At 37.1% G+C, this 14,384-nt stretch overlaps 1 protein-coding gene across 9 annotated transcripts in view; it reads left to right on the top strand.

Moving 5' to 3' along the window:
• NUBPL (nucleotide binding protein like) overlaps positions 1-14,384 on the top strand; it is an 87,382-nt gene that overhangs the window by 18,553 nt on the left and 54,445 nt on the right. For 5 of the 9 annotated variants that reach the window (XM_030044006.2, XM_030043998.2, XM_029995873.2 and 2 more), the window contains 2 exons: positions 13,089-13,128; positions 13,219-13,309. The exons of 1 other annotated variant lie outside the window; for it this stretch is intronic. In XM_030044006.2, coding sequence (XP_029899866.1) covers positions 13,089-13,128; positions 13,219-13,309 — 131 coding nt within the window. Of the gene's footprint in view, positions 1-13,088; positions 13,129-13,218; positions 13,322-14,384 lie in introns of those variants that run through there. 3 more of the 9 variants (XM_029995900.2, XM_029995891.2, XM_029995907.2) reach the window with 2 other exon arrangements.

Below are 14,384 nucleotides of genomic sequence, written 5' to 3'. Positions count from 1 at the left end.
TGGAGAGAAATAAGGAAGACCTAAGGTAGAAAGGTTGCATCAAGTCTGTTTACCTTTCAGAAATTTAACTTCCACTCGGGCCAGCCAAGTGTGAAAGTGAAGAATGGCTTTATCCTGATACCCTGTTCATGGGATTCTTGAGTGTAAGCGAGTGTGCTTTTTTTGGGGGTGGTAGGGACACTGAGGTGATAGGATTTGTTTAATGCTTTGTTTTGCCTGTCCTGTGATAAAGTGCATATAATTATAAAAACTGAAAACATGTAATCACAGACAAAACCAGTCTCACACTGTAACACTTGGCCTACACATTGAGAAGTACTAGGATCCTACTGAAGAAAGTACAAGCTGGCAATACTTGTTGACAGGGAGGGATCAAGAACGTGTACCAGTTCAAATAAGACATAAAAGGGCTTGAGTGAAATAATCAACTGTAAATACCCATTAATGTTTGTGGGCGGTAATTGCTGGGTAAAATGGAACTTAAATATTCCTTCCACTTCCTTTCGTGCCATGATCTTTATTTATCATAGAATCATAGAATAAGTTTGGGTTGGAAGGGACCCTTAAAGGTCACTGAGTCCAACCCCCCTGCAATGACCAAGACATCTTCAACTAGGTCAGGTTCCTCAGAGCCCTGTCCAGCCTGACCTTGAATGTTTCCAGGGATGGGGCATTTAGAACCTCTCTGGGCAACTTGTTCCAGTGTTTCACCACCCTCATTGTAAAAAATTTCTTCCTTATATCTAGTCTAAGTCTACCCTCGTTTAGTTTAAAACCATTACCCCTTGTCCTATCGCAACAGGCCCTGCTAAAAAGTCTGTACCCATCTTTCTTATAAGCCCCCTTTAAGTACTGAAAGGCCGCAATAATGTCTCCCTTCTCTTCTCCAGGCTGAACAAACCAAACTCTCTCAGCCTTTCCTCAGAGGAGAGGTGCTCCATCCCTCTACATCTACTGTGCTATAGTTGTAGAATGTCCATTTGTAACTGATATTAATTTGTGCACATGTATGGGTGTTGTGGTGGTGGTTGTCCTATACGTTCTCACTTGGTATAAAGCATGCAGAATGAAGCAGCGCCAATACATTTAAGGGGTAGCTATTGAGCTTTCAACGTTACCCTCTGAAAAATTTTTAAGTGGCAAACTTAGGATTTCTTATATAATTAAAATTCTGTCTCCTTATGCTTATACCCTCTACTCTGGATAAAGTAATGTATTTTCATATATGGATGCACTGCATGTGCTTATACAGGTGACTGTCGAGTACTCTGTACATTTAAGTACATAGCTTACAAATACAGACTTTATTTAGATTAATTTCTAAGAGAGAAGGAGAGTACTTGGTTTGATTTGTTGGGTTTCTGTTTTATTTTTTGAAGTCAAAGGATAATTCTGTTATGTAATAAATAAATAACTGAACCCTTTCATGTATCATCAGTAGAGTTTGACTTCCTGTTACAGATTGAAGTATTCTCGCATTCTCTTGTATTTTGGACCCTGTTGAGGGTATATGTCATACAGGCTGTGTTTTCCCATAACAGATTTTTTGCTATCAATTTTGCATTTGAAGTGCATTATGCAATATGAACACAAAAGGGACTATGTTGTGGAGTTCTTCATATCTTGTCTTTTCCTTTTTATGTGATGTTGACTTTTTCCTTTCTAAAGGAGATTGGGTAAAAATTTGATTCTCCTTTTTTCTTTTTTCTCACTGTCTGAAAAATTGATTAGATAACTTTGAACTTCTTCTACATTTTGCTATGTATTTTATCAATTCATACCAAATTTAAATCCATGTCATGAGCCACAAATAAGAAGCAAGTTGCCCAGTCTATTTCGTATGGTCATAAAAATTAGCTTGCTAGGAATGCAAGAACTTAGGATTATATTCAGTCAGATATTAGGGCAGCTCAGTTTTGTTTGTATACAAGTTTCAGTGACTGTAGGTATTTTGGGTGTACAGCTGAGAATTCACACTAAGTTTTTTGTCTTAACACGTTTTGAGTGTTGTTAAAAATAAGGAATTCAATGTAATAGAAATTGGAGGATTTCCCTCAATTGAAATGGCTGCTGTTGACTTGTAAGCACTACATTTTGATCGCTAAAATGTATTCTTTCTACTTGTGTGGAACGTACAAGCAAATATTATTAGGATTTAAGAAGATACCTTATTTTTTAACTGACAGAAAATAAATTTGCGTATTTCAAAAGCTTGGCACATTACACAAGTCTGCTGAGAAACTCATGTAGTAATTCAGTATGAATGATAACAGGACAGAGTTTGTATTCAGGAATTCTGTTCACTTCTCTGTGCACTTTTAACTCTTGAGTTGATGAAGCTGTAGGGTAACAACAATGAAACTGTTGGCAAAGTAGCTGATATTAAGATAATTTCATTGTGAAAATAGGAATTTGGAAGGCCAAGGAAGCTTTAGTTGTAAACTTCAGGTATTCCTTTAATGAGTGACAGATAAGATAAGCTTGCAAGGAAGTGATCCATCAAAGGTGTATGTATGTGGTGTGGATATATAGGTTTACATATGCAGGTATAGATATAAAAATATGTGTGACCCTTGTATTTTGGTATAATGAGGTTTAGTGTTGTGTTTTGATTTCTTGCTACATTTTCAAGAGTAAAACATAAACTCTGAACAAATATTGTTTTGTACAGTAATTGAGCAAACCCAGGCAGTTCTGTGTTAGAGATGTGCATTAACAAGGTATTCATAACAGTAAGTCAATTAAAAACATTTTTTTAATAGCATAGCAATCAAAAATTATGTTTAAAGTCTTCAGTGGGAGGCCTGGATTTGAAAATGAATCTGTAGAGTCATCCTAGGAGGTTCTGAGCACTCTTGCACTCTTTGATTTCTATTTCTTTTCTCGCACGTAGCAGTTGAAAAGGGATTAGGGATGCCTGGTACCATACAGAATAAATCTGTGCAGCAATTATTAATTCTGAATAGAAATTATTATAGTTATGCTATAATTTAAGTTTTCAAAATTAATTAGGAGTTCTTAGTGAGGAGAGAGTCTGTATAAATGGAAGATACTCTATTAATTTAATTTTGCAAACTGTAGTACATTGGAAAGTCTGCTAACATTTAATGGGGTGTCATTCAAAATACTTTAAATGGTCAGGGAAATATTGGTTAATAAGTTCAAAACTGAATTTAATTAGTTAATAGAGGATTATCTAACTATGGAATAAATATTAACATCAACTACAATATATACACAGGGCAACGCTTATAACACAAGTAACAAAAGCATTACTTCTATTCTTTGCCCAAATAATTTACTATAAAAGCCGTTTTCTGGCTTAGTGAACTGCATAATTTCATTGTTTTCCTTTTTTTAAAAATCTACCATTGAAACTAGTTGGTAGAAAGTAAAAGCTATTATATTACCAAAAAGATACTGCCATTTTGCCAGATAAAGATAACGTTTCTTCACTTAATTTAAATGATTATGAAGTTTTTTGTGGGCTTTTTTTCTTTGACAGTTGAGTGCTCTCAATGTTTCAAAGCTTTGTTGCTATTTTATGATATCCTCAGTGTCTTTTTTATTTCTTAATAAAATAGTAAATTCAAAAGATCAGTAGTGGGCATCTGTCTTCAAAATCTGGAATAAGAAGTTATTTCTGAGAGAATGCTAGCAGTAGTTGTGGCTGGCCCCATTGAGTCAATATTGCAGGAGCTATGGAAATCAAATTACTGATAAAATTCTAAAGTCAGAAATGGACACTTGCATTTTTTTACTGGGACACACTTACATGTCTGCTATTCTGTAGACTGTGATAGCAGAATTTTGTAACAAAGTGATAATTTAAAATAGAATCTGTTGTGACTGCTTAAAGATGTCTGCTGGAAATAGCCATATCAAGGGATTGTGGTGCATCCACTTGAAGGTTATAAATAGAAAATTTGGAGTGAACTAGTTAAATAGAGAAAATGTTACATAGGTAGAGTAGTTATTGAGGTAACCATGAAGAAGTTTCTTGATCTTACATAAGAGTTTAATTTTAAAGATACAGCTTGTTTTCTCAAAGTTGTCTTCATCATGCGTTGCCAGTGGAACTGCATCACCATTAATTTAAATAAAAAATAAATTTGATTCTTTCAAAAAAGTCGTATTAGCTACTGCCATTACCTCTTGATTTGTGAACAAGTGATTCTGAGATTGTGTATAGTCTGATGATACGCTTTACGATTCTGTTTTGAAAGAAGTCTGAACTGAAACCCTGTGGTTTACTTTTCGTGATGTCTTACCCAGTTTATCTGGATGGCTGAGGTAGAGTAGTCCCATACACCTTACGTGTTACAACATTCTGAATTATTATTTTGTCACTAGTTGTGGTTTGTATTTTGGAGGCTCTTTCATATGTGATGAGGTAGTTGAAAATGAGAAGAACACTCAAGTGTTAAATATTTTTTTTTCTGGACATTGACTATTGCCCTCAAGCCTGTAACAATTAACCTCAAACTGGATTAATTCAGCTATTGTTGAGTTCACTTGTGGAAAAAATTGATGACCTTTACTTGGAAGGGAAAGGAGGTGGAAGATACCCAACTCTGTGAGGAATTATTTATAGCCATGCAGTTGTTAGCTGCTGTTTAAAAAATAAAAAACCTCTAGATGGTTAGTTTATTAAAATTTTATTCCTTGTTATACATAAATTCATACTTAAAATTACAAAAAAAGTAAGGCAAAAAAGTATAAAATGAGAAATGTAATGTAGTAATTAAAGCCTCTTACTGAGAGCAATCTTTTTTGGATAAGTGGCAAATCAAATTTTACTAAATACTATTGCAATATAAATTACTGAAACACTGTAGCCTGAAAAAAATACATTTCAAGTACTTTAAAGCGGAAGTGTATTACTCTTCATGTTAATCCTGCAGTGCTGTAATTATAAATGTTTTGCTATGGATTATGGCTAGCAAATATTCGTTATGTTATGAAGTTTACTCTTAGAGATAAAAGTGGTTTGTCTGGTTCAACTTTTATACAAATTGGAATTAAATTGCAAAATGGTTTTGTTATAGTAACATGATAGTTACGCATTTCATTGTACATACATAAACAAAAGAAATTATTCATTTTTTTGTTTGTACACTGAACACATTTACCTTTTTGCTTATTTCAGAGGAATAAGTGTTTCCATCCCTCTTTTCTGCTAGAAGTAAAATTAAAGAATTGTAAATAATTCTGAATTTTGTCAATATTTTTACCTTGCAATTTCACTTTTGTGTATTTTTCTCTGTGGGTTTCTTGCTGTATTTTCACTTTTTCCTTCCCCTTCTCTACAGTACAATGGAGTGGCTTTTCAGAATAAAGAAATGAAGCGGAATACATCAAAAATAGAAAAAATGTACTTTAATCCTTTCCCTATAGTGACCAGAGGTTAAAAGTGACAGTAGTAAGAGTTTAAAAGCTAGAATCTCTTTGCTTTAGTTGATGGTCGCAATCTTGCAAAGTGTATAGAACTTCATTTTACAAGTGATGAAGTTACAATAAAAAAATCACAGAAGGATGTATGACAGGATTCATGTGAAATGCAAAAGGGAGTATTTAATATACACAGAAACACTTTAAGCGGACAATCAACAAGTTGACTGTAGTGTTCATCTATGTCATCAGTGTCCAGGTGCCTTTTTTTTTTTTTTTTTTGAAATTACACATAATCCTTTGAACAGTGTTTTCTTCCATGTTTTTTCACCTACATCTCTTTTTTGGGTCTTGATTACAATATTGAACCTAAAAAGGCTGAATTGACTCAAATGTATTGAGTTCCATAGTTTTGCTCTGAAAGCAATGGAAGTCCTTAGTTAACTGGAATGTTTTTTTAAGTTAGATCTTGAATTGAAGGTAATGCGTAGGGAATGTCTGCTCCTCAGGTTCCTGCTTCTCACTGTTCTGCTTTACTGTTGTCTGTCACATTGTTACGTGACTGACCTGGGCAGTCCCCCTCTTATAGAACCAAGTCAGTGCTTCAGATAACATGAGCCTTCCCAGAGGTTTTGTGTGTCAGGACAGAAGCCTTGAACTGGATGTTTTATTGGTCTATTTCATTCCCACCCAAATTAGTCTAATAAAGCTTTTGATCCACTATAAATAAAGTTTTTTGGTTCCATGGGGGTCTGAGGGCTTTTCAAAATGCAGGTTATTTTAACGATTGTAAGGAAAACATTTGTGGTGGAAGGTAACGGCAAGATACTTAAAACTAGTCGTGTGTTACTATTCTAAACCTAACAAGTCACCAATGCTTTAAAATGTAACAAAGATATGACTAGATCACTGTGCTGTTCACTTGTGCTGGACTTGCTTTTGAAGTATAGTCTTCCAGCAAGCAATTAGTTCTTTTGCTTTTAGGTAGGACTGATGAAGTCATATCTGCAAAACAGTTCCATTAATGAAAAAGCTTTTACAGAGCTTTGTTTCCTCTGCAGTGTATCAGGAGGAAAAAAAAGTGGAAAACCTACTGAGGTAATGGGATTGGTAGACTGACTGAATATGAGAAGCAAATCTTTTGGGAAAAGCTGCATTTCTTTATGCATTTGTTTCTTAAAGTTGAACTGTGAGCATTGAATAATGCTCTTTGAGTCTCATTGCTAGTTTGCTTTGGTTTAAGTTACTTGTGATGTGTTCCTGGTTAGATAACATTGTTAGTGCAGGGTGTAATGGAAAATCACAGCCTTCCTTGTGTAGAGCTCTTCAAGCTTAAAATACAGATTGCAGTATTTCTGGGGCAATCCTGCAAATAAACTTATAACAAGGTGTGAAATCAAGCTTGAAGTCTCAATTAGTCTGTCACTTGCCATAGAATATTCTGGGCTTCTGGCATAAGCAGTTAAAACAATGATTTAAAATTTGTGACTGACGAACCTCCTTTTGGTGACAGCATCCTTTCCTCTCTGATGTAGGTTGGTGTCTCTGTGTTTTATTGTGGGATATCCTGGGGCCCTGTTGCTATTTGTCCCGCTCCCCTCTACCGCATTTCTTTTCCCTTTGCTGCCCTGTCAGTGGAATTCACTTGCCTTTGCTTAGGAAACTAGTACTACTTTAAACACGCTGGAGTATGGTGCCTGCATCTAGCAGCCCCTTCAGAAGGTGTGGCTCTCCCCTATGTCCTCTGTCAAATCTGCTAACCCTGTACAAATCTCAGCACCCTAAGGCATCCAGAGTGGCAGGAGACATCTATATTTATACAAGTAAAGCCCAAACTTTTTGCTACTCTCCCCGTCCTTCTCTCCCCGTCCTTCTCTCCCCTTCCTGTTGCTGGAAACCCTGTATAGTCTGAAGCCTTTGTGTCCTTGACTGGAACCTGGATCCCCCCATTACAGAACATTGAACTTGGGAGGTGACTTCCAAAATAAAGAGCAAGTAAGTTCCTTATACTTCTACATAATGACAGCCAATGAGAATTAGTGTTTACTGTGATTAACAGAAGGTGCTGTGTACGTTGGAGTCCTAACTTACATTGTGATAGAGTATTCTGTAGTCTCTGCAGCATGAAATTCTACACAATTAAAAATCAGATGACGCAAAAATTTTTGAGATTTTACAAGTGACCATGCTGAAAATCTGTTTCAGCTTGCCTGTATGTATGGCACATTAATTGAGTTTGTCTCAGATAATCTTGTTTAATGTACTGGAATCCACAGACTATTCTGCAGTGTCTCTCTGACTAGCATGGTGACTGTGTGTTTTGTTGTGCTGTACATCTGTGTTTCAGGCAGTGAGATGCCACTGAGATGTGAGGAGGTGGAAAATAGCTATTTGTCATGAAAACCTCAGCCAATGATGAGCTGAGCTGTGCAAACAGCAGCAGAACCTTTAGCTTTTGTATAAACTATGAAGAAGTATCGACTTGCTCAAATTTTGATAAATGTATGCAGGGGAATTACAGTATGGGTTTTATGTAAATAACACACTATGAAAGATGAAGGAATACTTAAACTTATGTGCTATTCAGAAACACACTTTTAAAGCTGCTGCTTTAATGCTTAAATGTGAGATGGTAAAATGTTATTCAGAGACCCAGGTTTTACAGACAATATGTAGTGTAACTTTCTACAGCTTTTTCTGTTGTACACTGTTTGTGCCTCAGTTTGCTTTTTAAAATTTTAATTCTTTTAGACATATTTGGGAATTTCAAGGGAAAATACATAACTTCAGCAATGCACCTAAACTGTTTAGATCTCCTAGATGTTTATCAGTTGTGCATTACATGCTTTCCAACTTGCAGATGCTGTAAGTGGAGCCATGGCTCTGTTAGAGCATCAAACCTTGGGGGAACACGGCATAGGTCTCCAAATCCACAGGATTCTTGAATAATCTAGAGCAAGTTTCACAGTCCAGGTCTTGATTCCCTCATCTGTAACATGAGATAATAATTCCCCACCTCAGAAGCATGTTGTTAGGTAAAAATGTTCATTTTGGGTGCCTGGGTGTTATGGAAATGGGGCTTGTATAAAAATTAAGAATCGGGAAACAGACACATTCAGAGCATAGCCCAGAGCTCGCAGTGGCATCTGTGCTGGCAAACACTTCTGCATTGGTAGTCTCTTTGGAAACACTTGGAAATCTGCATGGAAAGGTCAGTAGGATGTTTTTAACTGGAAAATCATACAATTGTTCTACTTTTTGCTAGATTTAGCTATTGATGTCCCATCTTAGAAAAACTTAAAATTGCCACTTTACTGCTTGATGACCAAAGTCCAGTTAGGATATACAGGTGACTTGACTATTAAGATTTATTGAAGATAAACATTAAAATAATTAGTTGTAGTTCTAGGAAGTCTCTGATCTTCCATTATATTGGCAAGTTCCAAAAATAGCTGAGTACAATAGGAAATCTTTAACAAGGAGAAAAATCTGAGCTTTTAGTGTTCTCATCTCATGTTTGGGTATTTGTTTTGCCTTTGAAATGGTAAAAAACCCCCAACATACCCCTTATCTGAGATACTTGAAAACTCTGAGCAACTCCTCTGCATTAGTGCTCACTCAGTCAGTGAGCTCAAAATAGATTTGCTAGGGTGTTGCATGATCCACTATACTCATATTTAATAATTATAAGCTACCTTTGCTTTTCCTCAACAGCATGATGCCTCCTAAGGAGGTGTAGTGTAACATCACAATCTCCTGGAATAATGATCTTTACTTACCTGATGAGATGAGACTAAATGTAAGCCTTTACTTGTTATAATGTATCAGTCAGCAGACTTCTTCTGAAAAGTAAGCCAAGAATTGAAATTGTCTCTTTGTGGCTTAACCCCAATGGGCAACTGAGCACCCTACAGCTGCTCGCTCACTCACCCCCTATGGGATGGGGAGAGAATCAGAAGGGTAAAAGTGCAAAAACCTCATGGGTTGAGATAAAGGCAGTTTAATAGGTAAAGCAGAAGCTGTGCACACAAGCAAAGCAAAACAAGGAATTCATTCACCACTTCCCGTGGGCAGGCAGGTGTTCAGCCATCTCCAGGAAAGCAGGGCTCCATCACGCGTAAGGGTTACTTGGTAAGACAAATGCCATCACTCCGAACATCCCCCCCTTCTTCCTTCTTCCCCCAGCTTTAGATGCTGAACATGATGTCATATGGTCTGGAATACCCCTTGGGTCAGTTGGGGTCAGCTGTCCCAGCTGTGTCCCCTCCCAACTCCTTGTGCACCCCCAGCCTGCTCGCTGGTGGGGTGGGGTGAGGAGCAGAAAAGGCCTTGGCGCTGGGTAAGCACTGCTCAGCAACAACGAAAATATCTCTGTGTTATTGTCACTGTGTTCACCACAAATCCAAAACATAGCACCATGCAAGCTACTATGAAGAAATTGAACCCTATCCCAGCCAAAACCATATATATAGCCCTCTACATACTTTCTGTGCTGCACTAACCTATGGCCACCATTGAATGGGCTATGTTAGGCTTTCTAGAGAAAAAGAATGGAGTAACTCACCTTGTCAGGATAGTCTGCAAGGCTTGATTTTTCTGGAGGGAAAAAAGTTTAAAAAAAAAAAATTACAAATTGCAGAAGATCCATACTAATGACTTCAACATCGTTCTTCCCCGTGTGAGTAGCAGTCCAGCCTTCAGACCAGTCCTAGAACTCTTTTAATCAGCAATCTGCTGTAATGCAGTCATGAATTTGCATGTGCCTGCCTTTTCCAGTGCCCTCCTTGTATCCTACCAAAAAAGGCATTTGATTGACATGTCATTGGTGCTCTGTTGATCTTACTGGTCTGATTTTGTATGTTCAGAGAAAATACAGCACCCTTTTGTTTAGGGCCATCAAGCTTACTGAGAAGTTGTAATCAGGGATATTTTGTTGGTGTCTTAGTGTAGGTGGCATAGTATTTCTGTGTGTTGCAATTTTAAGAAATCTGTTTTGCTGTGTGTTGGATTTTTGGAGCTGTATGGTAGGCATCTGATAACAGAGAAGAAAGTGTTAACTGTACTCTGAAAGCAATGGAAATTAGAGATGTTACTGAGATCTCATTAAGCTAAATCTTCTTTACATGTTATGTTTTAGAAAATCTTCATGAGACCCAGGGCGAAGGAGGAGGAATGCCTGTTGCTTTTGATGAGACAAGGGTGATTACCAGAGCCCACTGAAGCACTTTAGATTTGAGATAGTCTTAAGAAGGCTTTTTAGCAGTAGGCAAACAGTGGGGTGCTCTGCAGTATTTTGTATTACTTTGAGAATATGCAGAACATTATAGCCAGAATATACAGCAGGTTGTGAGTTGTTGTTGTGCATTGTATAAATTTGATTAAATCTTGCTGCTCGGAGCAGTTTATAGTCCTTGTTGTTAACCAAAGAAAATAAGATCCAGTTTTCATAAAATGAAACTCTACTGTTGAGAAATAAACAGCGCACATGTTTTAACAACAGAGAGGCCCCTTTGGCTACTCTCTAGGTCGGTGTATGTGTACTCACAGCAACTTTTCTATTTTACCCACTGAGGGGGAGCGGGAGATCTCTGAAGGTGTGTCTGTTCTGTAAGATTAGTATGTCTTCCTGGGCTCTATACAGAAGAAACTGTCCATGCAGGTAGTGGATGTTGAGATGTTAGCCTCTGGATATTTGACTGACATACTGTAGAGCACTTGGATTGGACTGAGAAGTGGCATAATATTTTGGTGAACTTCCTCAGAATATATGCATCTTTTTCATTCTTCTTGCCTTCCAGTTCCTGGTCCTCATGTGCTGAGCAGTCAAGGATTGGCCTCACCTTTTTGTTTTCTTTTGGTTTTTTTTCTTAAAATCTTTACTATTTCATGGTAAAAATGAAGCAGACTGTGAATCTGCAGTGATACATGCTGTTGCAGATACTTTTTTTCCTGTTTCTTTTTTTAAAACCCTCTCATAGGTAAATACGTAGTCATTTTCCTCAAGACTTCTAACAGTATTATAACTTGTGGTGGTACATATGTTGTTTACAAGGACACCAAAGCAGTGACTAGAGATGGCTCTAGGCTGAAGCTCAGATGTCATCAACCTCTTCATAACAAAACTATCTTACTGCGGGGGGGAGAAGTAAGACTGTGATTCCTAGAAATGCTGTTAGACAGTATAATGCCACCAAAATAAGCCCTAACTAAACACTGAAAAGAGCTGCACAAGTAGAGAAGAATTGCATTGTACTGGTGCAGTGCATCAGTCCAAGGCCATCTCTTTTCCAGTAGTAGTTCTATACTCATTCCTGAACGCAATAGTCATGCAAGTGATTTACTTAGCTTCCTATTTTGTTCTTTTTGATTTGTAAACCAAAACATCCAATTTATTTTCAGCCATATTTCTACAAAATTACATGGCTTGAATGCTGGCTTACTTGATTGCTTGAAAGCTTTCATCTGTAGAGTTTAACTGTTTAATTTGCGTGCTCTTGGGTGTTATTTTGTCTGAATTTGGAGTTCAACTTTGAATGCACTGCATTATATTCATGTTGTTTTTATTTTACTATCTATATATATTTTACTTTGGGTGCATCAAAAGTTTCTGTCAAAATACATATTATAATATATTTTTTATTGCTTAAAGTATTCTTTTTGTTTTCTGCTGGTTCCTGCCTGTGCATGCTATTAAAATTAAACCGGCTAGACCAAATAAAATTCCTGTTGTTGTTTTGTGTGTGTGTGCGCCATTTTGAGATGAAGTGTGGATTTAGATGGCAGAGACTATAAAGTGGAGTTTTTGGCTTTTGCAAGGTTTTGTTTTGAATGCACTCTTTTTTTGTTGTTGTTTACTTTCTGCTTGCTTGCCCCTTTGCCAGCAGAACAATTACAATATTTCTCCCCCCGCTTTTTTTTCTTGACACTGGAAAGATAGGTTTATGGAGCATCACAAGGACATTACCTCTGCAATGTTCAAATAAGCATCTTTTGCTCCTACAGAAATTTTAGAAGTCCTGCAGACTCCTGCCAGTCTGAAGAAATCCAGGAGTTCTTACTCGGACCTGTTGACAGCATGTAGTTTAGGGGTGGCTTTATTTGGTACCTTTCCTCTGGGGTTCCAAAGCAGACTTAATACAAGAAGAATTCCCCAAAACGCAGGTGTGTTAATGGGAACCATCCTCTGATTCATGAGATTAGTGACAGCATAGTTTAAAAAAAAAAAAAATTAAAATCCCATTGTGTTGTAGGACTTTGATTTTTGTTCTGTTATCAATGAATCAGCATTTAGCAAAGTATTCCAAAGGTAGAGGGCTCTCTGATAGGGGATTTATGCCTCTCAGCATGGGGATTTCATACAAATAGATAAGGTCTGTTTCAAGAGCACAAAGTGACATTATATTATGGGCAAATGCATTGTTATTCTGGCAGATGATGAACGGTATCAGTAAAATGTAACAACCTAAGAAAAAGTGAGGCCAGGTTCTTGGGTAGAATAGATAAATGTTATATGTATATTGAAGGTATGAGGGGGGAAAAAATAGACAAATGCTTTTAACAGAGCGAGAAAACTGCTCTTAAGAGGAAAAAAAAATGTGTAAGCTTATTTCTTAAAAAAAAAAAAAGAAAATCTAAAACCAAACTAAAACCAATTCCCCCCCCCCCCTCAAAAAACCCATTGTTTCCTTCTGTTTTAGAAAATCTAATGAGGCCCCTTAAGAACTATGGAATCGCATGGTAAGCATATGTTTTAATTTAAATCAGGCTTCTTTAAAGGTGTACTTGGTATTGTGCTGGAAAGCTTAAGTTTTTGCTTTGTTGTTTCAGCATGTCTATGGGTTTCTTGATAGAAGAGACTGCCCCTGTTGTGTGGAGAGGGCTCATGGTAATGTCAGCTGTTGAGAAATTGTTGAGACAGGTAAGGACTTAGGTACGTATTTGTGTTTCAAACTAATCGGTTATTTTAAAATGCATTTAAGTGATAATGTTAGTGTCTGTGACATTATTTCATTTATTAGTGGTGAGCATTTTTGTATCTTGGTGGTCATATATTCTTAAGAATTTAATCTTACCTTCAGGTAAGAGGGAAAGTTGACGCTTTTTGCATTTACCTGTCCCCTTCAAATAAAGCTGTTATTCCATGCATTTGATGAGTGAATCACCCCAATTTGCCTTCCTTCTCATTCCTTTCTCTGTTTCTTTTTGCCATTGTTAAAAAAAAAAAAAAAGGCATTTTGAAGTTGTCTAAGGATTTGAATGTATAGCTGTCTATGCATATTGACCGCTGTATTCCTTTATGTGCTTGTTAATTCACCAGCACTAAGAATTCTTGGATGGCATTTAACATATGACAGGTACATGAAAATCGTTAGATACCATCTCTGTGTAATGCAGATAGATTGTTAGTTAATAAATTTCCTGGCATATGGAAGCAGGGTGGCTTTTTTTATTTCTTGACAGATTTTTTTTTTCCCTCTTATTGTGAATAAATCTGTGAAGTGCTAATGAGACAAACAGCTGAAAAAATGCATTCGGTTTGCATGTTTTGACTTTGAAGTGACCCAGATTGTTCACGACTGACATCCATTCCAACGTTTTAATGTATACAGCTTGGAGATCACTACATTTCTGTATGTCTTTTGTGAATGCCTCCAAATCTTGTGCTCCCTTAATGACTGAAAAGATTCCACCCCCCCCCCCCCCCCCCCCCCCCCCCCAGCCTTTTTCCATTTTTACTGAATTCTCCTCTAACACAGGCATTAGAATAGTGGCAATCATTGCCCTAGTCAACAAAGCCATGTATCTGCCAAAATTTCAGGAAGAACATCTTTGTCTAGATCTGGCCTTTAAATGTAAGGGGTGTCCATGCCAATAGCTGTGGAAGGCTGTTCTGACCTCTTTGTGTGTTGCATTGCATTGGCCAGGCTCACAAGACTAGAGCCTAAAACCTTGAAGGTAGAGCTAAAGTTAGCACCTGCTGTATTGGCATACTC

This window comes from Aquila chrysaetos, chromosome 2 (genome assembly GCF_900496995.4).
Source record: "Aquila chrysaetos chrysaetos chromosome 2, bAquChr1.4, whole genome shotgun sequence".
Taxonomy (NCBI): Eukaryota; Metazoa; Chordata; class Aves; order Accipitriformes; family Accipitridae; genus Aquila; species Aquila chrysaetos.
The sequence above is the reverse complement of the archived record's forward strand: the minus strand, read 5'-3'. Positions and strand labels throughout refer to the sequence as shown.